This window comes from Bos indicus x Bos taurus, chromosome 25 (genome assembly GCF_003369695.1).
Source record: "Bos indicus x Bos taurus breed Angus x Brahman F1 hybrid chromosome 25, Bos_hybrid_MaternalHap_v2.0, whole genome shotgun sequence".
In the NCBI taxonomy this organism is placed as follows: domain Eukaryota; kingdom Metazoa; phylum Chordata; class Mammalia; order Artiodactyla; family Bovidae; genus Bos; species Bos indicus x Bos taurus.
The window spans coordinates 6633734-6654922 of record NC_040100.1 but is presented as its reverse complement, the minus strand read 5'-3'; the positions used below and the strand labels follow the sequence as shown (position 1 = coordinate 6654922).

General features: G+C 62.0%; 2 protein-coding genes across 14 annotated transcripts; one reads left to right on the top strand and one right to left on the bottom strand.

The window, feature by feature from the left end:
- The first annotated feature begins 250 nt into the window (after nucleotides 1-250).
- On the top strand, nucleotides 251-15150 carry GIGYF1 (GRB10 interacting GYF protein 1). 13 transcript variants are annotated; one of them, XM_027527885.1, is made up of 31 exons: nucleotides 251-319; nucleotides 3603-3737; nucleotides 4126-4864; nucleotides 4945-4974; nucleotides 5078-5143; nucleotides 5948-6099; nucleotides 6180-6240; nucleotides 6354-6464; nucleotides 6559-6688; nucleotides 6767-6862; nucleotides 6999-7110; nucleotides 7204-7312; nucleotides 7610-7650; nucleotides 7877-8047; nucleotides 8165-8418; nucleotides 8552-8660; nucleotides 9102-9239; nucleotides 9457-9554; nucleotides 9773-9944; nucleotides 10050-10216; nucleotides 10334-10434; nucleotides 10516-10635; nucleotides 10777-10877; nucleotides 11007-11089; nucleotides 11177-11323; nucleotides 11394-11624; nucleotides 11840-12027; nucleotides 12105-12265; nucleotides 12352-12515; nucleotides 12602-12731; nucleotides 12819-15150. In XM_027527885.1, exons 8-31 carry the CDS (start codon nucleotides 6430-6432, stop codon nucleotides 12869-12871), a joined length of 3111 nt encoding a protein of 1036 aa, XP_027383686.1. In that variant the 5' UTR covers nucleotides 251-319; nucleotides 3603-3737; nucleotides 4126-4864; nucleotides 4945-4974; nucleotides 5078-5143; nucleotides 5948-6099; nucleotides 6180-6240; nucleotides 6354-6429; the 3' UTR covers nucleotides 12872-15150. The 13 variants fall into 13 exon arrangements, with proteins under 13 accessions (XP_027383686.1, XP_027383688.1, XP_027383680.1 ...); XM_027527887.1 differs by lacking the exon at nucleotides 5078-5143 and having other exon boundaries at nucleotides 4621-4864; XM_027527879.1 differs by having other exon boundaries at nucleotides 4126-4179; nucleotides 4621-5143.
- A 304-nt stretch (nucleotides 15151-15454) lies between these two features.
- On the bottom strand, nucleotides 15455-20745 carry GNB2 (G protein subunit beta 2). The gene is made up of 10 exons (XM_027527893.1): nucleotides 20588-20745; nucleotides 18087-18232; nucleotides 17837-17875; nucleotides 17615-17721; nucleotides 17246-17309; nucleotides 17001-17163; nucleotides 16855-16921; nucleotides 16320-16521; nucleotides 16013-16229; nucleotides 15455-15930 (listed from the first exon to the last, which is right to left on the bottom strand). Exons 2-10 carry the CDS (start codon nucleotides 18141-18143, stop codon nucleotides 15824-15826), a joined length of 1023 nt encoding a protein of 340 aa, XP_027383694.1. The 5' UTR covers nucleotides 18144-18232; nucleotides 20588-20745; the 3' UTR covers nucleotides 15455-15823.
- Nucleotides 20746-21189: the final 444 nt, after the last annotated feature.

Below are 21189 nucleotides of genomic sequence, written 5' to 3'. Positions count from 1 at the left end.
GGGGTCCGGGGGCGGCGGGCGTCCGGGCCGTGCCCGCCGGGCACGCGGGGAGCGCGCCAGGTCGTGCGGGTCGGAGCGGGCCGGAGCCGCAGAGGGGGGCTGTGGCGGCGGCGGCGGCGGCGGCGGCGGCGGCGGCGGGGGCGGCCCCGCGTCCGCGTCACGTGGTGCGAGGCGGGCAGCCATCTTGCTACAAACACAAACAGAGAGGAGCGGCCGCCGCGGGAGCGCCAGCGCCCCCACCCCCGCCGCCGCCGCCCCCCGGCCCGCCGCGCGTCGCCAACGCCCCGGGACCGGAGCCTCGCGCCGCCCGCCCGCCGCGGTAAGCGCCCGGCGGCCCCGCGGACCCCCAGCCCGCGGCCGGGCCTGGGCCAGGCCCGCCCCCGACGCCGAGGCGGCCGCGCCGAGCCTGCGAGAGCCAGAGCGGGAGCGCGGGCCGCCGGCACGGACCCTCCCCCGTCTCCTCCCGAGGCCGCAGCCCCCGCCGTCCGGTGCGCCCGCCTCCCGAGCCTCCCCGCCGGTCCCTCCCCGCCCCGCGCGGCCCGGGCCCCCGCGCCGCCCCGAGGGAGGCTGGCTCCCTCCCGGGGGCGGCCGCCGGCGCCCCCGCACCTGGCGCCCCCTCCCTGAAGGGCACGCCGTCCTCCCGGGCCGGCCTGCCTGCTTCCCACCCCCGCGCTCCTAACGGTCGCCCTTCGGCCCCTCGGAACCCCGGTCTGGCTTCCCACCTCCCTCCGCCTGCATCCTCCGCCCGGGGGCCCGGGACCCTAATGCCCGGCGCTCCCCGAAGGTTTCTCCCAACGTGCCTCCGGGTTCTCGGCCTGAGCTGGGCCCGGCGGGTCTTAAAGTGCAAGCGATCCGTGACTTTGGCTAACGTGGAAGCGTCTTCTCTTAACCACAGTACCTCGACTGGGTCTGCGCCTACGTTTCAGCGAGCGGCATTAGTGCTTGGTCATTGGGGTCTCCTTCCTCCCGCTTGCCCGGCGGAGTGAAACACCTTAGTCTGTCCTGTGGCCGGGCTGGGCCCTTCCCAGCCCATCTCTCCTGATGCAGCAGCTCCCCAGTCACGGCCCCACACACTTTGACTGTTTTTTATTTTTTCAAGTTAACTTTAAAGAGACCCTCACCTGGCAGGTCGTACACAGTCACTACTAGAATTCCCAGTAAGCGTCCAGGTCTGGTCCATCATAGCGCCGGGCCTGGCCCGGGGAAATAGATGCTCAGCCAGTAATTGTTAGCCCAGCTCTTTCCTCCATTCACCCCAGTCTCACTCCCCTCTTGCTTCTCATCTCTGCTTTTCCAATAATCAGCCTTCACAGTCTCTGCTGCTCCTGGGAGCTGACACTCGGTTGCAGTTTAGCCCCGCCTCCTGGCTTTGCACCTGGAACACCTTGGGTACTCACAGGCTGGTCCCCTTAGCTTCTGGCGGTGTGGGAGTTTGCTCTCTGGTCCTTCATCTGTACCGTTTTCTATGCTGTCCCAAGCCACCCACCCTCACGCCAGCCTCAGTCTTAGTTCCTAGATGGCAGGTCCAGCGTGTCGTCAGGCAGGGTTGAAACAGATCTGGGCTTTGAGTTGCTGCCATGGCAGGGACTGGGGACCTCGAGGGTCCCATATGGTGGTGACACTCAAGTGAGTTCTGTTCTTTGACTCCTGGCCTGGGTTTCTCAGCCAGTGGATGTGTCAGTATTGTGTGTGATTTGATGGATGAAAGGACCCCGGTTTATGCTGGTTTCTACATCTGTGATTGGAGTTTGGGATAGAAAAAAAGGCCCCACTTTCACGCAGAGGAAGTGAGAAAAGGTGGCTCTGGGAATGATTTTTTAAATGCTAATGAGAAAAATGGTTTAAAACTCACAAAGTATGCTTGTGAGTTTGGGGTGGTTCCTGCCGAGTGTGTGCTCCTTCTCCAGGCTTGGGTAGCGTGTCAAAGACATCGGGGTCTCCTGTCAGGGCAGCTACAGCATCCCTTCCTTGTTTTCCCTGGCTGGAGCCCAAGCCTCAGCAAGTGGGCAGAAGGGATCAAATGAGGTAAAGTGTGAAAATGCTTTGAAAACTGTTAACTACTAGACTCCTCAGGGCATTGTCCTGACGGCTCAGAGGGTAGAGCTGGGTTAAAATACCTGCTAGGAGGAACACAGGCTTGCACCTCTTTTTAAGCCTCCGAGTTCCCTTCCTACCATGCGTGGAGAATCTTTCTTTCCACCCTGAGTAAGGGCGGAGTCACCGCCAACAAGCTTGGGGCTGGGCGCTTGCTCAAATGTTGGGGAATTTGGGATTCTACTTCTGTTAATGGTGGTGCCTTCCTGTGCCAAGGCGCATTGCTCTGGATTGGGGCTAATTTTAGGGGTGATGGAATGAGGAAATAATGTTCTTAACTTAGTGTGTACTGGGACCGCCTAGTCTCTGGATCTTTTCCTTCTCCTGTGATTTCAGAACGCGGGAGAACAGGCTCCCCTCCTGTTCCTCAAGCCTGTTGTGCACACCAGGATCAGTGTCCTCGCCCCTGGACTCCAGTAGGGGGCAGCCTTTTAATGGCAATAATTCAGATGCCCCACGGAGGGAGGGTATAGTGAGGGTTGAGGAGAAGGGGGGGGGTTGTGGATTAATGAGGTGCACAGATGCTGAGAGGTGGGGGCTAAGCAGGACACCCTTAGATCAGATAGCCAGGGAGGGAGGCTGTCTCCAGTCCCCTGCCTGCCGCCTCCTCCTCTTTACTGGAAAGGGATCCAAATGCAGGGCTTTGAAAGTTTGTGAATGACTTAGGACAATTTTGTTTAATGTGTTCTTTTCTGGAGGATTTCCCTCCTGGAGGGATTTCAGATTTCTCTCATGGGACAGTGTAATTAGGGGATGATTCCCTCACTCTTCAGAGAGGGGAATGAACTGGAGTAAATTTGGTTTCCTTGTCTTCCATTCTTCCCCCTAAACAGACAGTGGGTGTGGTTATCCTCTGCCCGAGGTGTACAGAAGGGGTTCTTTGCCACTATTGTTAATCTGTGTGTGTGTGTGTGTGTGTGTGTGTGTGTGTGTGTGAGTGTGAGTGAGTCGCTCAGTCGTGTCTGACTCTGCGAACCCCTGGACTGTAGCCCGCCAGGCTCCTCTCTCCATGGGATTCTCCAGGCAAGAATACTGGAGTGGGTTGCCATTCCTTTCTCCAGGGGACCTTCCTGACCCAGGGATCGAACCTGGGTCTCCTGCATTGCTGGCAGATTCTTTACTGCCTGAGCCACCAGGGAAGCCCCTGGGTATTGATAATCTGGGTCCAGATGATTCTTTGTTGTGGGGGGCGTCCTGTGCATCGTAGGATTTTTAGTAGTGTTGCTGACCTCTGCTCGTGAGATGCTGGTCGCACTTCCCAGTCATGCCTACCAGAATTGTCCCCCAAGATGTGCCCTGGGGAGCAGCATTGCCCCCAGTTGAGAAGCAGTGGAAAAGGTGCGCGCCTGTTTGGCACTAGAAGCCACGGGGCGCTTGTGTGCTGCTCGAAGTCAGAAGAGGGGCCCTGGAGCCACCTGCTCTTGAGACCCAGACCTCCCCCGGCTGGGCCCACCCAGACACTCTACTTTTCTCACCCGCCACTCCTCTACTTCCTCTCACCTCTGCAGTTTCCCTGCTTCTCTGCCCGGAGCCAGCCGCTTTTCCTCAGTTCGCTCCTTAAAACCACGACAGAAAGGTGACGGCCCGAAGAGGAAGGCACCTGGCGGCCAGCCGCCTTCGCCACTCCCTGGACGGGTGGGAGGGTGAGTCGTCCCTTTTCTGTCTCCCGCCCCACCGCGGGCTCTTCGGCCTGTCCATCTGGGAGATGGGGCTCTTCTGGGGTGGCCTGGAAGAGGCTCAGAACAGCCTCTCCTGAGTTTGTTAGGAAGTGGGGTGTTTTTCTTGGAGTGGAGAAGACTTAGGTATGGGAGAGCTATCCCCAAATGTCTTCTTTTTCCCTTAGATCTTTTTTAAGTGGTGGTCAGATATAACGTACACCATTTTAGCCATTTTTAAGGATACAATTCTGCAGCTTTACATACATTCATGTTGTTGTGCAGCCATCCGCCTCATCCCTGCAGCTTTTTCCTCTGCCCCAGTTCAGCTGAAACTATCCCCACTAAAAAACAACTCCCACTCCTTGCCTCCCAGCCCTGGCACCACTGTTCTCTGTCCCTCTGAATTTGACTCACCTCGACATCTCAGGTGAGAGGAATTATCCAGTATCTGTTCATTTGTGACTGGCATGTTTCACTTAGCTAATGTTTTCAAGATTCATCCATTGGGTGAATTCTGTAAGGCTTGTAGCATCCACAGACTTAACCAGCCTCCACCATTCTGGAAGGCTGAGTCGAACTGAGTGATGGGAAGAACTTTGCAACAGGCTTGTCTTCTGACGGCCGTGTTCGCCAGGGCCTGCTCCATCTCCGGAAAGGGCCAGCTGAGGCTGATGCAGAGGAGATGCCGGAGCTGGGGGAGGTCAGCCCTGCTCTGGGCGGTGTCCAGCGCTGCATCTCAGCCTAGGCTGCTGGGATTCTGGGGTGGGTCCTGTGTCTCGGGTGGACTTTGCTTCTTCTGGCCTGCAGCTGTGGTCGAGAGCCGCTTCCCATGTCCCCTCTGGTGGAAACCCTTCTTCCCCCTTCCCAGAGCGGTGGAGTCTTGGAGTTGATGGGAACTGTGGAGGTGCTCCGGTCCAGCCCCCGCCCCAGCCAGTGAGGGAGGCCCTTGCACACGGCTCCCTGAGACCCTGCCTGCCTGCCCCGTGCTCAGAAGCACCAGGGATGAGCCACCTCCTGACAGCCTCTTCAGCTGTTCCTTAGAGGGACGGGCCACTGCCGCCTCCCCCACGCTTCTGTCAGCCCAGTGACTCTGACCTTATTTCTGCTTTATGGTGAGGGAGCCTTCTTCCTAGCTTACAGTAGCACCGTTCCCTTCTTGGCTCTTTGTACTTATCAGGCTTTCTGATCCCAGGGAAAGGACCTCGGTGTTGATCCTTGTTTGGTGAGTGAGTCCTGGGCATGCTGGCCAGACTTGCCTGCCTGCAGCCTTTGGTGTGCCCCCCACCTCTGGCTTGGGAATAGCCCCCCTGCTCCCCTTGTACCAGGTTTCTCCCCAAGCTGAGTCTCAGGATTCGGAGCCAAGCACCCAGACCTGAGTCTTCAGGGGAGAGGTAATTTTGCTCCCACGTAAATTTCTTTCTTTTTTTTAATATCTGTTTGTTTATTTGGCTGCACCAGGTCTTAGTCAGCAGCATGTGGGACCTATCTCCCTGACTGTGGGTCGAACCGCAGGCTCCTTGCATTGGGAGCAGTGTCTTAGCCTCTGGGCCAAGGAAGTAACCCCCGGATAATTTCTAATTCTCTTAACCAGCCTTTTTCCTCTCTAGAACATTTTTGATTCCAGTGGGTTTTTTGCTGGTTTGTGTGTGTTTTATCTTTGTCCTAAACATCATGTGTGAGCTTCCGGGGTGGCTCAGATGGTTTTAAAAAAAAAAAATTCCACCTGCAATGCAGGAGACCCAGTTTGTATCCCTAGGTCAGGGAGATCCCCTGGAGAAGGGAATGGCAACCCACTCTGGTATTTTTGCCTGGAATCCTGGACAGAATCCCATGGACAGAGGAGCCTGGTGGTCTACAGTCCATGGGGTCGCAAAGAGTCGGCCACGACTGAGCAGCTGACATGAACGTCACGTGTACCCCAGCCCCCTTTACTGAATGCTTCGGCCCTTGGCATCCTCTGCCGCACCTCCAGCTCCTCCTTCAGGCTCCGCTGAGTCAACTCACTGCCTGGGAGGCCTGCTGAGCAGAGGGCAGAGATGAGGAGGAGCCAGGGCTGTGGCCCCCTGTGCTCCCTAACCAGCAGCTTCCAGGCACTTGTGGGCCTTCCTATTATGTGAGACAGAGGAGGGCTGGAGGCAGGGAGGTCTGTCTGACCATTCATTTAACCCACTTTATTCTTTTTGCCCCTCGTTAAGGATCTTTCCCAGATGTGAAGGTCCCTCCTTGGGCACTGCTCTGCTCAGACCAACATCTAGTTGCCCGGGGATCCTGGTTCACTCCAGCACAGGCTCTTGCCTGGAGAGGGCCCGGCCCCTGCCCTACCCGCTTCCCCGGGGAAGGCTGCCAGGTGAGTCTGGGCCAGAGGGAGGGCATCCCCCTGCGGAAGCTGGCAGGGGCTCTAGCTGCCTGTCTCCTCCCCTCCCCTAGGCCTTCCTCCAGCGTGACTCTTTGGGTAACTCATGGTGTGAGTGGCACGTGGCTGGCTTAGGTGAGTCGTTGGTGAGACCGTTACTGTGTCCACCTAGGTGGCAGCCTAGTACTCACCCTCTCAGGCTCTGGGTGTGCCATCCCCAATGCCTAGCATCCCCCGCGCCTCCACAGGTGTTTGGAGAGTGAACGCCAGGTACCCCCTCCCCTGCTCCTCCCCACCGACCTCTGGGACACGCCCAGCTCCACAATGGCAGCGGAGACCCTCAACTTTGGGCCTGAGTGGTGAGTCAGGTGTGCTTAGAGGGGCATGGAGAAGCCCGGGAAGGACAGGGCTGCTCAGATTCCCATCTCTCCCCTTTGCGTGTCCCTCTTCCAGGCTGAGGGCTCTTTCCAGTGGTGGCAGTGTGGCCTCCCCACCCCCGTCCCCCGCCATGCCCAAGTACAAGCTGGCCGACTACCGCTATGGGCGCGAGGAGATGCTGGCCCTCTACGTCAAGGAGAGCAAGGTAGGCGCAGGCGGGGGTGCGGGGCCTCGGCTGGCGGAGAGGGCCCAGGAGCATGCCTACCTCCTGCCCGATCCACAGGTCCCTGACGAGCTGCAGGACAAGGAGTTTGCTGCGTTGCTGCAGGAGGAGCCACTGCAGCCCCTCGCGCTGGAGCCGCTGACTGAGGAGGAGCAGGTGGGGCCCGGCCAGGGCAGCCCCAGCGGGAGCAGCGGGGCTGGGGTTGGAGAGGTGGGGGCGGAGGCTGTGTGGTTCTGGACGGGGGTTGCTCGGGCGCCTGGGTCCTCACTCCCACCCCTGGCTCCCTCCTCAGAGAAACTTCTCCCTGTCAGTGAACAGCGTGGCCGTGCTGAGGCTGATGGGGAAAGGGGCTGGGCCCCCCCTAGGTGGCGCCTCCCGTGGCAGGGGCAGCACACGGAGCCGAGGTAGAGGGGGTGATGGCGTGCTCCGGGGCAGGCGGTCTTGAGGACTTGGGGAGGTGATCTGGCAGGTTTCCCACGTGCCCCTCACTCCTCCAGGCCGTGGCCGTGGTGACAGTTGCTTTTACCAAAGAAGCATTGAAGAAGGTGATGGGGCCTTTGGCCGAAACCCCCGGGAGATCCAGCGTAGCCAGAGTTGGGATGACAGGTGCAGGCTGGGACAGGGTGGCAGAGAGGGCCCCACGGAGGGAGGCTTGGGTCTTTGTCATCAGAGGACTCCGGGAGACCTGCCAGATTAGCCCTGGTCAGAGAGCTCTGTCCATCCCTTCTGATCCCTGTGGCCCTGCCCTGTCCTTCCAAGTCTCTGGGCTTGCCCTTGGGCTCCCTTCCAAGCCCTGTCCCCCTCCCGCCCCTCACTTCTCTCAGGGCAGAATGGACAAGGTGAGCTGAGATCCTGTAGGTAGGGAGGGACTGGTCTTCTGACCCACGCCTTTCCCTCCCACAGAGGCGAGAGGCGGTTTGAGAAATCGGCCAGGAGAGATGGAGGTACGGAGAGGGGCAGGGGTGGTGGCTGGGCCCTGCAGGTTATTGAGAGGGGGCGAGGGGCTGAAATGGCTGACCCGGGTTGGGGGCTGCTTCCTGGGGGAGGTGGTGGGGGCAGGAGGGCCCAAAGCTGGGCTCTTCTTTCCCCGCAAGGTGTCTGATAAGAGTCTTACAGGAACCGTGGCCGCTGTCCACTGACTGTGTCTCCCCCTCCTGCCTTGCCCCCAAGCACGCTCCGGGTTTGATGAGGGAGGGGCTGGCCCGAGGAAGGAGCACGCCCGCTCAGATAGCGAAAATTGGCGTTCTCTCCGAGAGGAGCAAGAGGAAGAAGAGGAAGGCAGCTGGAGACTCGGGGCAGGACCCCGGCGAGACGGTGACCGCTGGCGCTCCACCAGCCCTGGTGAGATGGGGGTCAGGTGGGCATTGAGGGGGCGGGGGGGTCCTGGTGGGCAGCAGAAGGGTGGAGACTCTGGCTTGACTGGGTACTGACTCTCCTTCCCCCACGTTTCCTGCCCAGATGGTGGCCCCCGCTCTGCTGGCTGGCGGGAACATGGGGACCGGCGTCGCAAGTTTGAATTTGATTTGCGAGGGGATCGAGGAGGGTGTGGTGAAGAGGAGGGGCGGGGTGGGGGGGGGAGCTCTCACCTCCGGAGATGCAGGGGGCCTGACGGCTTCGATGACGACAAGGATGGGCTCCCGGAGTGGTGCCTGGATGATGAGGACGAAGAAATGGGCACCTTCGATGCCTCCGGGGCCTTCTTGCCTCTCAAGGTATCTGCAAGGAGACGAGGGGGAGATTGTGTTAGAGGTTGGTGGGCACCTGCCTGCCCCAAAGGGGGGGTCCTTTCACGGCACTCTATTCTCTGCCACTCATCTCCCCGTCGTATCCCCCCGCCCCGTGCAGAAGGGCCCCAAGGAGCCCATTCCTGAGGAGCAGGAGCTCGACTTCCAGGGCCTGGAGGAAGAGGAGGAAGAACCTTCCGAAGGGCTAGACGAGGAGGGGCCCGAGGCGGGTAAGCCTGTGGGGTGGATGCCTGCGGCCTTGAGCTGAGTCTGCGTAGAAAGGCTGGTGCAGATGGAGTGTGTGGAGGAGCCTGAAAACAGCAGGCCTCTGTCCAAAAGGCCAAGTGTCAGATGAAAATCAAAGCAGAATCAAAACAACCTTTGGAAATCCCTCAAGGAATCTGTCGAACACGGTGCTGAGTCAGTGGTGGTAGGTCCGCAGCCCTGGACGGTGTTGCGGACGCACGGCCTCACTGTAGGAGCAGAAAGGGAAGTGTGCAGAGCAGGCTCTGTGGTGGTAGTTCACCAAACCTTAGTCGTGTTGACCAAAGTTGTGTGGGTGGACTCAATACCCAGAGGTTCTTCTGGCCACAATAATACAATCTCTGCTTAATCACTTTTCAGGCCTTCCGGCTTGGTTTTGAGTTCTGGTAATTACCCTTGGTTTTCAGGTGGGAAGGAACTGACCCCGCTGCCTCCTCAGGAGGAGAAGTCCAGCTCCCCGTCCCCACTGCCCACCTTGGGCCCGCTCTGGGGAGCTAACGGGGAAGGCGATGACCCAGTGGAGAAAGACCTGCCTGCAGCTGAAGGTAGCCCGAGGGCAGAACCACCCTCTCCCTGGAGCCTGGACCTTGTGGGGAAACAGCTCCCCATCCGTGTGGGAAGGAGGCTGCAGGGGAGTTGGTCGGGAGGTGGCAGGGGCGCAGAGTTAGCACCCACCTTCCTGGAGTAAGAGTGGTGGCTGGGCACTGTCTTGCCCCCTTCTCTGACTGCCCTGTCCCACCTTCCCTTCTTGGCTCCTTCTAGGAGAGGACATGAGGGGAATGCAGCTAAGTCCTGGGGCGGGCTCACCGCCTGGCCCACCAGACCTGGAAGATGATGAAGGCTTGAAGCACCTGCAGCAGGTGTGGGGCGGGGGGTAGGGTGGGCTGTGAAGACTGTAGGAACCCTTCCCTGCAGGAGAGAGAGCCTTGGTTTTGTCTGTCCTCGATCAGGTTCCCACCTTCTCCCCATCTTGCCCTCCATGTTCAGACCTCATCTTCTGACCCCCCCCTCAGCCCCAGCCCCCTCTGTGTTGATGGAAGTGGCCAGTTGAACCTTCCCTCTTCCCTTGGGCTCCCAGGAGGCGGAGAAGCTCGTGGCCTCCCTGCAGGACAGCTCCCTGGAGGAGGAGCAGTTCACGGCCGCCATCCAGGCCCAGGGCCTGCGTCACTCTGCAGCCGCCACTGCCCTCCCCCTCAGCCATGGTGCGGCCCGGAAGTGGTTCTACAAGGACCCGCAGGGCGAGATCCAAGGTGAGCAGGGTAGGGGGTGCAGGTGGGGCTCGGGGACAGCACCATCCTCGTCGAGGTCTTCTCTGGCGCACCTCTGTGACCGCAGCTGCCCTTCCCTTGGCCCAGGCCCCTTCACGACCCAGGAGATGGCGGAGTGGTTCCAGGCGGGCTACTTCTCCATGGCCCTGCTGGTGAAGCGGGGCTGTGATGAGGGCTTCCAGCCACTGGGTGAGGTGATCAAGATGTGGGGTCGCGTACCCTTTGCCCCTGGGCCCTCACCTCCCCCGCTGCTGGTGAGTGTACCCCCTTTGGCGTGGAACAGGGAAGGGAGGCAGGAGCCTGGCAGAGGGCAGCGGTGGGTGCAGAGCCAGACAGGGGCAAAGCCACGGAAACGCTGTGGCCTCACTCAGGGAAACATGGACCAGGAGCGGCTGAAGAAGCAACAGGAGCTGGCAGCAGCCGCCTTGTACCAGCAGCTGCAGCACCAGCAGTTTCTTCAGCTGGTCGGCAGGTACGGGGGGCCTAGCAGGGCTGGTCAGCAGGGCCCACGCTGACACGGGGCTGGCCCGCCTCACACCTGCGTGCTCCTCAGCAGCCGCCAGCTCCCGCAGTGCGTGCTCCGGGAAAAGGCAGCTCTGGGAGACCTGCCGCCGCCGCAGCAGCAGCAGCTCACCGCGTTCCTGCAGCAGCTCCAAGCTCTCAAACCCCCCAGGTGTGTGCGCCACCGTCCTCGCTGTGTGCTCGTGGCCGAGCGTGTGTGGTGTGTCTGTACGTGACGGCCCTCGGGTGGTGTGGGGAGAGGGGCAGACGGGAGGTGGCTTCAGGGCGCTGAGCCTCAGTGCTTTCTCCTCAGGGGCGGGGACCAGAACTTGCTCCCGACGATGAACCGGTCCTTGTCGGTGCCAGACTCGGGTCCCCTCTGGGACATACATACCTCAGCCTCACCACAGTCAGGTGTGTGGCCCGCAGCTGCCCGCCTGGCCTGTCCGAGGTCTGGGAGTCCCCTCCACCTCCGACGGCCCCCTGTGGGTGGGGGGGGCCGGGGGCCGGAGCTCCCCTCTGCAGCTGCCTTTGCCCCCACAGGCGGTGAGGCCAGTCTTTGGGATATACCAATTAACTCTTCGACTCAGGGTCCAATTCTAGAACAACTCCAGCTGCAACACAAAGTGAGTGGGCCCCTGGGGCTGGAGTCCTTGGGTGTCAGGGACCAGGCCGCACCCGGGACAGCCTGGCGTCTGATCTTGACCCTCCAGTTCCAGGAGCGCAGAGAAGTGGAGCTCAGGGCGAAGCGGGAGGAGGAGGAGCGGAAGCGCCGGGAAGAGAAGCGCCGCCAGCAGCAGCAGCAGCAGGAGGAGCAGAAGCGGCGGCAGGAGGAAGAGGAGCTGTTCCGGCGCAAGCAGGTGGGGCCCGGCCCACTGCTGGCTCGGGGTGGGCGCGGGGGGCGGCCCTCACAGTGGCTTCTCTCTCCAGGCGCGGCAGCAGGAGCTGCTGCTGAAGCTGCTGCAGCAGCAGCAGCAGGCGGTGGCCGCCGTCCCCGCGCCTCCTACACCCAGTTCCCCGCCTCCGCTGTGGGCTGGCCTGGCCAAGCAGGGCCTGTCCATGAAGACGCTGCTGGAGCTGCAGCTGGAGGGCGAGCGGCACCTGCATAAGCAGCCCCCGCCTCGGGAGCCATCGCGGGCCCAGGCCCCCAACCACCGCGTGGTGAGCAGGCTGGTGGGCACCTTCTGCTCAGCTCCCAGGGTGACCCGGGGTGGGAGGGGGGGTGGCACGCTGGTCCCTGTCGGACTCCGGAGGCGCTCTCTGCCGTGAGGCCCTCACCTCACCCTGCCTTTGCCACCTGAACGCACTTCCCCGCTCAGCACCCCTGAGCGTGTGCCCTCCTGTATGGGTCACCCTTGACTTTCTGCCATCTGCAGCAGCTCGGGGGCCTGGGCTCCGCCCCCCTGAACCAGTGGGTATCTGAGGCCGGGCCGCTGTGGGGTGGGCCCGACAAGAGTGGGGGCGGCAGCAGCAGCCTGGGCCTCTGGGAAGACACCCTCAAGAGCAGTGGGAGCCTGGCCCGGAGCCTGGGCCTGAAGAACAGCCGCAGCAGCCCCTCTCTCAGGTGGGTGCCAGGCCACTGTGGGGGTTGGGAGCAGGCCTCCTGAGGGGACACCTCTTGACTCACCGCATCCTGCGCAGTGACTCGTACAGCCACTTGTCTGGTCGGCCTGTGCGCAAAAAGACGGAGGAGGAAGAGAAGCTGCTGAAGCTGCTGCAGGGCATCCCCCGGCCCCAGGATGGCTTCACCCAGTGGTGTGAGCAGATGCTGCACACGCTGAGCACCACGGGCAGCCTGGACGGTATAGGCGGCGTACCTACCCCAGGAGGCCGGGCCAGGGGTTCCAGATGCCGTCCCGTGGGTCCTGACCCCCATCCTGCCCCGTAGTGCCCATGGCTGTAGCGATCCTCAAGGAGGTGGAATCCCCCTATGACGTCCACGACTATATTCGTTCCTGCCTGGGGGACACGCTGGAAGCCAAAGAATTTGCCAAACAATTCCTGGAGCGGAGGGCCAAGCAGAAGGCCAGCCAGCAGCGGCAGCAGCAGCAGGTGAGGTTTCACAGAGCCCTGGCTGGAGGGGGTGAGGGTGCCCAGAGTCCCCCTGACCCCTCTCTTTCCTCTCTGTTGCCTTGCAGGAGGCTTGGCTGAGCAGCGGCTCCCTACAGACAGCCTTTCAGACCAACCACAGCACCAAGCTCGGCCCCGGGGAGGGCAGCAAGGCCAAGAGGCGGGCACTGATGCTGCACTCGGACCCCAGCATCTTGGGTGAGTGTGGAGCGGGGAGGCGGCTCCTTCCTCAGAACCGGGCAGGAGCGAGTGGGCGAGTTCAAACCCAGCTTCCCCTGGCTTCAGGGTACTCCCTGCACGGACCTTCTGGTGAGATCGAGAGCGTGGATGACTACTGACCAGCCCGTCCCACCAGCGCCCTGGGCTGTAGGCCAGGGGCAGCAGCAGCGGCTTGGACCCCTGGGTCCCCAGCCTACAGGCTCCCCACGGGGAGCATAGGAGGAAGCAGGGGCAGGGTCCCCAGCACTTGTTACAAACCACACGATGCACCTTAACTCACCCACCACGAGGCACTTTACAGATTGAGGGGGGAAGGGTTTCGTTTTTGTTTTTTTGGTTTTAATTTTAAACGACATTGAAGGAAACATAGGAGAGACAAAAAAAAAAATGGTTAAAAAGTAGACTCTAAGCACTCCCTTTCCCTTTGTCGGATAGTGGGAGTGATAATGGACGATCCACAGAGGTTTTTGTTTTTGGGTTTTTTTTTTTTTTTTTTTTTTAGAAAAAAGAAAAACAACAACAAAAAAAAATGGTTAGGAGACTGAAAGTAAAAACACACTGTTATTTGGGGCAGTGGGGACATGGGCCCCACGGACCTGTCCTGCCTGGCCCCCGAGGCTGCACTTACCCTCCCCGCCCCACGAGGTGGGCCACTGGGGTAACTGGAAGCTGGGGCGCCAGCAGTTTGCACAGCGAGGCCCCCTCAGCCCCGCCGGCCGGACCCGCTGTGAACGGCCCCCTTGTGCTGTGACCGTGGCAGAGGTGTCTGGGGCCGGGGGGCCTGGCCCGAGTAGCCCCTTGGCTTTGCTGCTTCGGGGAAAGTTGCACAAATGCACGAGGCCGCCTCAGCGCCCCAGGCAGCCATCCTGCGCCGGCTGACGGAGTGAATGGGAGAGGGCCTGCGGTGCCAACCTCATCTGGCTGCCATCAGGCTGGCAGAACTTCCACTCTGGCCCTGGTGAGGGGCTTCCCCCGCGCTGCCATTGGGGGGGCTGGCTTGGGTATGAAGCTGAAAGGCCCAGCTCCCTGCCTTGCCACATGAATGTATTCTCTGGGCCATGAGCCCCTGCTGCGCCCCCTGCCTCAACCCTGAGCAAGGCTGGGGCAGAGCAGTTTCTCCAGGAGCTGGAGAGAGAGGCACCACTTAACGACTGTTGTTTCTCCTGTGAAGGGGGCAGAGGAGGGGCCAAGGAGGCCACAGGAGTGGGCCGCTGGGGGCTTCGGGCTGCAGCGCGGGGCTGTTAGGAGGGAGCCCCCCCATCTGCAGCCGCATGTGTGGGATGTGGACCACCCAGCTCTGCCCTGACCCCTCTGTTGACCAAATGGGAGAGGAGCAAGTGGCCTCTCCCCTCCCTGCTCCCCTGATATTTTTAAATGTTGGGTAAGGGTGGGGTGTCAAGAATGGGAGTGTCTGTCTCTCCTGGGTCGGGGTAGGCTGCCCTTCACCAACTTCTTATTCCCAATCACCTACCTAGGTTTGTCTCCATCCGTGGGTTTTCTTTAAGTTTGTTGTATCTTTTGAGTTTCTCATCTAACTTCTCCCATGGACCTCATTGCTCAGAGCGCAGTATTAGGGCAAGATTCTGCCACTGCCTCCCCTCCATGAATGTATTTATCCTTCCTGTCCTGGGGAAATGGGGAGTGGTCCCTGTTTTCTTTCCCCATCTATCCCCAGAGAGACGACCTTTTTTTCTTTCTTTTTTTTTTTTTGCACCAAAGTGGCAACTGGGTCAGTGTTGGGGGATAAAGCTGGCCTCGGGGGTGGAGGGGCCCCCTCCACCTGCTTCTCCCTGGTTTCAACAGTGTTAGCGTCCGTGAAAAGACAATATTGTATTCTCTCTAAAGCAATAAGGGGGTGATGGGCCAGGGGGAAACGTCTTGCTGCTGCTGGCCCCCCAGCTCCCCTCTCCTCAAGCCAGTGTTTGGCGGCATTAGAGGTGTGGGGGAGTACTGTCGTGACTGAATGTAACTGCCCCCGCCCCTGCCGCAGCCAATGCAGGGGAGGGGGGGTGACACTCTTCCCCGTCTCTACCTTCCCCTCCCCCCCAGCTAAAGAGACTTTGAATTTAGGGGGCCCTTGAGCCTGGAGAGGCCTTAACCCTGTGAGGAAGTGTAGGGGGAGCCCTCTCCCACCCCCATCCCCTTCTGAGAGTGGTCAATGTTTACAAGCCCCTGAGCCCCCGGCCCAGGGACTCAGCCCTTGCTGTCCTCCCCCAGCCCGTCTTCCTGGGCCCCAGCTGCTCTCCCGCCCTTCCTGGGGTTGGGGTGGGTGCAGGGGTCGTCCTGTATCCCGTCGTCTGCCTTGTACCCACAATCTCCCCCACCCCATGTGACCCTTCTCTTGTACCTGCCTCTGTAAATACTCCCCCCCCCAATAAAACTTGGTGTGTGTTCTCCCCGGCTGCCTCTTGAGTTTTTTTCTTGGGGGAAGGGGATACTGGGAATGACAGACACAACTCAGCTGGGAACTGAGCCACGGGTGGGGGGCAGCCAGACCAGAAACGGGAGGGCTGTGCCTGTGGGATGCCCATGACCTTTGACCCAGAGGAGGTGGTCCTGCCTGTGATCCAGCATCTGACTGAGGGCGCATCTGACTGAGGGAGCGAGGGAACTTGTTATCCCTACTTGGGGGGTCCCCCAGCCACTCTGCCACTGGGAACAGACTAGAGTGAGAAAGACAACAAGCAAGGGTGGAGACCAGGTACAGAGTTGGAATTGGTTCCTTTATGGAAAAACTGAAAATATAATAAAAATTAAAATAAAACCAGTTTTAAAAAAGCCAGCCCCTGGAGTTTCCACCTCCTGCCTCTGGCCCTCCAGCGGGATGAGGCCTCAACCCCAGGGCAGCAAAAGGATGAGGGCCTTCTGCCCCTCTTTCCCCATTCTATCCCCATCTTAATCTCCACAGTGGGGGCCCCGGGAGGAACCAAACCTGGGTAGGGGAGCAGGGACCCAAGGCCCCGTGGCCCGGGGAGGGAGGCTCGGTGTGCACCCAGCCCCAGAGCTCCCGGCCTGTAGTGTGGGCACGGGCAGGGCCCCTCCTAGCCTGGGCCCAGTTGGGGTCGGGGCTGTTAGTTCCAGATCTTGAGGAAGGAGTCCCAGGAACCTGTGGCCACAGCCATGCCATCGTCAGTGACCCCGAGGCAGCTCACACGGTTGTCATGGCCCGCGAGGACACCTGGGGGAGAAGGGGGCATCAGAACCCCTCCGGCCCAGTTCCCTTGTCCCTGCCTGGCCCCCTGCTCAGCTCCCGGTCTCACCTGCACGGTCGCCCTTCATGGCATCCCAGATGTTGCAGTTGAAGTCGTCGTAGCCCGCGAGCAGCAGCCTGCCGCTGCGCGAGAAGGCAACAGAGGTGATGCCGCAGATGATGTTGTCGTGCGAATACATGAGGAGCTCCTGGTCGGCCCGCAAGTCAAAGAGGCGGCATGTGGCATCATCAGAGCCCGTGGTGAAGGCGTAGCCGTTGGGGAAGAACTGCAGGACATGCGACCAGAGTGGGGTGAGGCCGCAGTGAGGGCCGGGAGCCTGGCAGAGAGGGGCCATCCCAGCTTGCCCAGAACTTACAGCCACGGCGTTGATGTCGGATTCGTGGCCGATGAAGGTCTGTCGGCACATGGAGTCCCGCACGTCCCACAGCTTGATGGAGGCGTCGCAGGCGCCTGACACAAAGGTGCGGCCGTCGGGGGCCAGGGACAGGGACATCACATCACCACTATGTCCAGCAAAGCCCACAGTCTGCTGGCCGGTCTCAATGTCCCACAGGGCACTGGAGAGGTGACGGAAGGAAGGAAAGGGTCAGAGAGGGGTTAGGATAGATGCCCTCTGCCCCTGCCCTACCCCTCCACCGCATGAGCTCAGGCCCGAGGCCATCTCCATGCTGGGAGCACTGGCAGCCAGCGCCTGCTCCTGCCTCACACTCGTCCCTCCTTCCTGCCACCAGAACAAAAGGCTGAAGGGTTTGCAAGGTGGTCGCTGCCACTCCTGGAGCAGGCGGTGACTACCTGCTGCCTGAGCCCTGAGGCCGTGTTCCCCCCGGCGCCCCCCCCCTCAGCAGGAAGTGTGGGTGAGCCCCGCCTGCCTGGCGCTGGCAGGCCCTCACCAGGTGGTGTCCCCAGAGCTGGTGATGATTTGGTTGTCATCCAGAAAGCGGCAGCATGACAGGTACCCTGGGGGAAGGGGCTGGTCAGCGGGGGTTGTCAGCACAGCCGGCGCAGCCCCTGTCCCCGCCATAGGGCCCAGGCTCACCGGTGTGGCCAGGCAGCTCCCGGCTGACCCTGACATTGCCCTCACGGGTCTTGAGGCTGTAGATGGAGCATATGTTGTCCAGTCCCCCGCAGGCCACGAAGTTCCCTGAGGGCGCGTAGGCACAGGTCATGACCCAGGAGGAGCGCAGCGGGATGGCGTGGACCTGGGGGCAAGGGGTAGTGCCCGGGGTGAGAGCCGGCTGGGCGCCGCAGCCCTGCCCCGGCAGCCGCAGGCGCTGCCCCTACCTTGTTGGTGGTGTAGCTGTCCCAAATGATGAGCTTGCCGTCCTGGGAGGCGCTGACCAGCAGCCTGCGGGAGTGAGACAGGAGAGCCAGAGGGGTCTGGGTGGGAAGGCCCCTCTGGAGGCAGGACACCCTTCCCCTCTCCCATCTGGCGAGAGACAACTTCCGGTAGCAGCCCGGAGGTTCCCACTAGCTCGGTTTGGTCCTGTTTCCTGGGCCCCTGGCGGGGATCTGGAAGTCAGGTCTTCCCACACTCACTTGCCAACGCAAGCATCCTGTTTGAGACACCCAATGTGCAAGGCGGCCCCTGCCCACCCTGCCTCAGCCCAGGGTGAACACAATGGCTCAGCACACAGCCTCGACCTCACCAACCTTGAGTCTGTCCCCCAGTGCATGGCATAGATTTTGGCCAGGTGCCCACGGAGGGTCCTCCGTGTCCTCATCTGGATTCTCCCCACTGGGTCCAGCCCAGCTGTGATCTGGAGGTGGAGGCAGAATGGGCTTAGAAAGGTTCCGGTGGCAGGGCCCACGGAGAAATATGCCTCCCACCCGAGCTCCTTCCCTAAAGCCAAGTCCAGCCCTGATTCCTCTCACCTGGGTCAGTGTTGAATCCCCACATGCTTTTCGGGCATCCTATAAGAGACGGCAGAGCCCGTCAGAGGGGCAGGGAAGAAGATGGGGAGGAGAGGCAAGAGAACGGAAAACAAGAGTGGAAAGGATGAGACAGGAAGAGATTAGGGTACTGCCCCCCACCAAGCACACGCACCCCCCTCCCCTGCCTCCCCTAGCCCGGTACACACAAGCCACCGGGTCCTGCCCGCTCAGCCGCCCGCCAGGCCCTCACCCGGATCTGGTTCCGGAGCTGCTCGGCCTCCTGTCTCAGTTGCTCCAGCTCACTCATGGCGCCGGGCCCGTGGGGCGGGGTTGGGGGCGGCTGGGGGCCGCGGGACGGGGGCTGGGGGAGGCAGCTCCTCGCCGCTGGCCCGAGGCCTAGGGGATGCAAGGCTGACGTCAGGCCCAAGGCCGCCGGGGAAGCAGGGGTAAAGGCGGGGCCGAAGCGCGGCCCGGAAGGGGTAAGCACCGGTGGGAGGGGGAGGGGCGCCAGCAGTGGCCGCGGTTCCCCCCGGCACAGCCCGGGTCTCTGGCCCGGAGAGACGTAGCCGTGACCCGAGCAACAGCTGACTTCCCCAATCTTTCTCCCGCCCCCCGGAAACGGAGCGAGAAGTGCAAGAGGAAGCGCAGGGGAAACCCCTCCCTCGGACAGCAGCCCGGGCGGGACACCCGTGGCAGGAACTGGGGGGCTGGCGGAAGGGGGGGTGCCGGGGAGAGTCCCTTCGAAAACAGACCCGGCGTCCGCCCCTGCCGCACAGGCACCGCCCTCCTAGCACCTAATTTTAAAAGGGGCGGTGCCTCGTTAAATTCACCCCCATAAGCCGCACACCCTCCACACACACACACACACACACACACACACACACACACACACACACCCAGCTTCGATTGGGGGTGGGGGAGCCCACAGGGGAAAGCTGGTCTGTTCGTGGGGTTGCCTAGGCAACCGTCACCCGGACTGAGAGCACCTCATTGGTGAAGTGCCCCCACCCTAGCCCGGTTGCCAGGGCAACCGCATCCAAGGCTGAAACCTGTAGGGTGGGTGACCCCACCCCCGGCCCAATCGCCCCCGCCCGACCCAGCCTCCTGCCCCTCCCCAGAGCCGGCCAAGGTGGCTGTTTACAGGATTTGGGAAAAGCCGATTGGGCACTAATAGGTTCGGGACGGCTCACCCCGGATTATCCCTGGGCCGGCTGCGCCCCATTAGCCGCCCGCGGCGGGTGGAGGCGAGGGTGGCGGGGAAGGCAGCCCCAAGCCGCTGCTCCCTCCAGCGCCGAGGCCGCCCGCCCCGGCGCGCCCGCAGAAAGCCCGTGGGAGCCGCTCTCCAGTAATTAGGTCTCCGAAGAGAGGTCCCGGGCCCAGAAGCGCGGAGCTGCTCTCTCCCAGGCGCCGGCGGGCGAGCTTAGCAGGCAGCCCCAGGCGGCCTAGCCCCTGCGCCCTCCGCTCCCGCAGAGCCCTGCCGCGGGCTCGGCGCAGGGGCCCTCGGGGCCTGGCTGGCTCCGCTCCAGGGCTCGGAGTCCTGCCCGCCCCCCCAACTTTGGACACCTGTGTGATCTGCCCATGCACACTGCACTCTGCCGACCCAGACATCCCCCCAACCCGCTCCCCCCCGCCCCCGGTCCCACTTCCCCCAGGCCCTGGGCGTTCCTCTTCCCCACTGACATTTCCCCTTGGTCTGTTCAGATTTCTACGCCAGCGCCAGAGGACGCCCCTCCAAAGAAAGGAGGAGGGCAGAGCTCCCCACCCTACTTCCCCAGCTCCGGACAAAGCCCCTTCCTTCCAGCTGCCGGCAGCCCAGGCCGGGCGGCAACGCCAGACGCCCGGGGCAGAAGGAAGCAGCAGGCCAGGAGGAAGCCGCTGGGGGCGGGGGCGACGCTCCCAGCCCTCAATCCCCATCACCTTCCAGAGGCCCCCTCAGCGGCCCCGGACTCTGGGCATACAGCAGCCGGGGTCCCAAGGAGAAATGTGGGTGCCACCGCCTCCGCAGGTCTGGCGGGGCGAAGGGGAGGGGACAAGGGAGGGTCCCCGGATCTGGCAGCTGGAAGGCGCGGGCCGGTGCCGCGCTGCGAAGCGCAGTGGGCCTGGCCCTCCGGCCCCCACGACCTCCATTTTGCCCAAAAGATAGCTAAGTGTGTGTGTATAGGGGGGCGCCTGGGAGCCAAGCGTGGGGTCAGGACTACTAAAGGGAATGGGGTGCCGAGGCCTCTGGTCCCGGGTAATGAGGCCAGAAAAGACGGGACAGAACCCAAATCGAGGAGAGACGAAGGGAGGGACAGCCTCGCGGCCTTGCCTGCCTCTCTGAGGATTCTGGAGTTTTGCAAGGCGAACGCCGGCTGGGGTGCGAAATGCGAGGACACGACGGGTGCTACTCAGGGGCCGGCAGGAGGGTGGTAGTGGTGGGCTAAGGGGCGGGACGGGGCCTAGAGGAAGCCCCGAATTTAGACCCCCAACTTCTCAGGGAGCAAGAGGCAGGTGGGGCTAGGATGGGGCCTGGGGCCAAGCGAAACACCTCCCCCCGATGGTGCAGGGAGCGCGTGCGTTAATTGGGGGCGAGGGTCCCCCTCTTCCCCTTCCGGGTTTGGAAGCGACGAGGCCAAAAGAAGGGAGGGGAGGTCTGGAGAGTTACGTCCGCTCCCGAGAGGCCAGACCGGGGAGACAGACGGAAGAGAGGTTCCCCGATGGGAATTTGGGGCTTGCGGGGGGGATGAGGACTCCTTTTATCAGCGGAGGTACCTGTGGCGGTGGGAGTCTGCGAAGGGTCGCTAGAGGAGCGCGGCAGGTCCTGTCTTCCTCCGCGGCGGAGGCGGCAGCGGCGACGCGGATGGATTTCCTCAGTCACCCCAACTCAACCGTCCAGCGCTGCTCTCCCCAGAGCGGAGGGATCCCGCCCGCCAGTGACGCGGCCGTCGCCGCCGCGCCCAGGGCCCGGCTGGGCGAGACCAACTGCTCGGTGGGGGGAGGCAGGAAGGGAAAATATCACTTAAGGTGCAAAGATTGACCCTGTCACATCAAAGATAGTTCTCCCAGCTATTTCCAAGCAAAACGGACCGAAATAAATTGCTTTGCTTCCCGAAAAGACGCAAGACATCCCCCCTGGGGCTGGCAGAGGTGGTACCGGCAGAGGGGAGGGTGAAGCCGCTGGTTGGTCACGTGACCCGCCCTCCCGGATTGGGCGGCTCCAGACTGGGAAGAGGAGCTCGACGCCCCAGCTCTCCGCCTTGGCTCCGCCTCTGTTAGTGGGGCCACGCCCCTGTGCAGGGGCGGGGTTAGAGAGATTCAGACCCGCGCTGGGCAGCGGGTCTCTGAGGTGGTAGAGGAAAGGGCGGCCATTCCGA

Coding starts and splice junctions, on each gene's coding strand:
- GNB2 (XM_027527893.1), bottom strand. CDS start 18,143: ATGAGTGAGCTGGAGCAACTGAGACAGGAGGCCGAGCAGCTCCGGAAC. Junction 16,922..17,000: donor GGAGCTGCCTGGCCACACCG/GTGAGCCTGGGC, acceptor CCCTTCCCCCAG/GGTACCTGTCATGCTGCCGC. Junction 16,522..16,854: donor AGCTCTGGGGACACCACCTG/GTGAGGGCCTGC, acceptor TCACCTCTCCAG/TGCCCTGTGGGACATTGAGA.
- GIGYF1 (XM_027527881.1), top strand. CDS start 6,430: ATGGCAGCGGAGACCCTCAACTTTGGGCCTGAGTG. Junction 11,625..11,839: donor AGGCCCCCAACCACCGCGTG/GTGAGCAGGCTG, acceptor TGCCATCTGCAG/CAGCTCGGGGGCCTGGGCTC. Junction 12,266..12,351: donor CACCACGGGCAGCCTGGACG/GTATAGGCGGCG, acceptor CCTGCCCCGTAG/TGCCCATGGCTGTAGCGATC.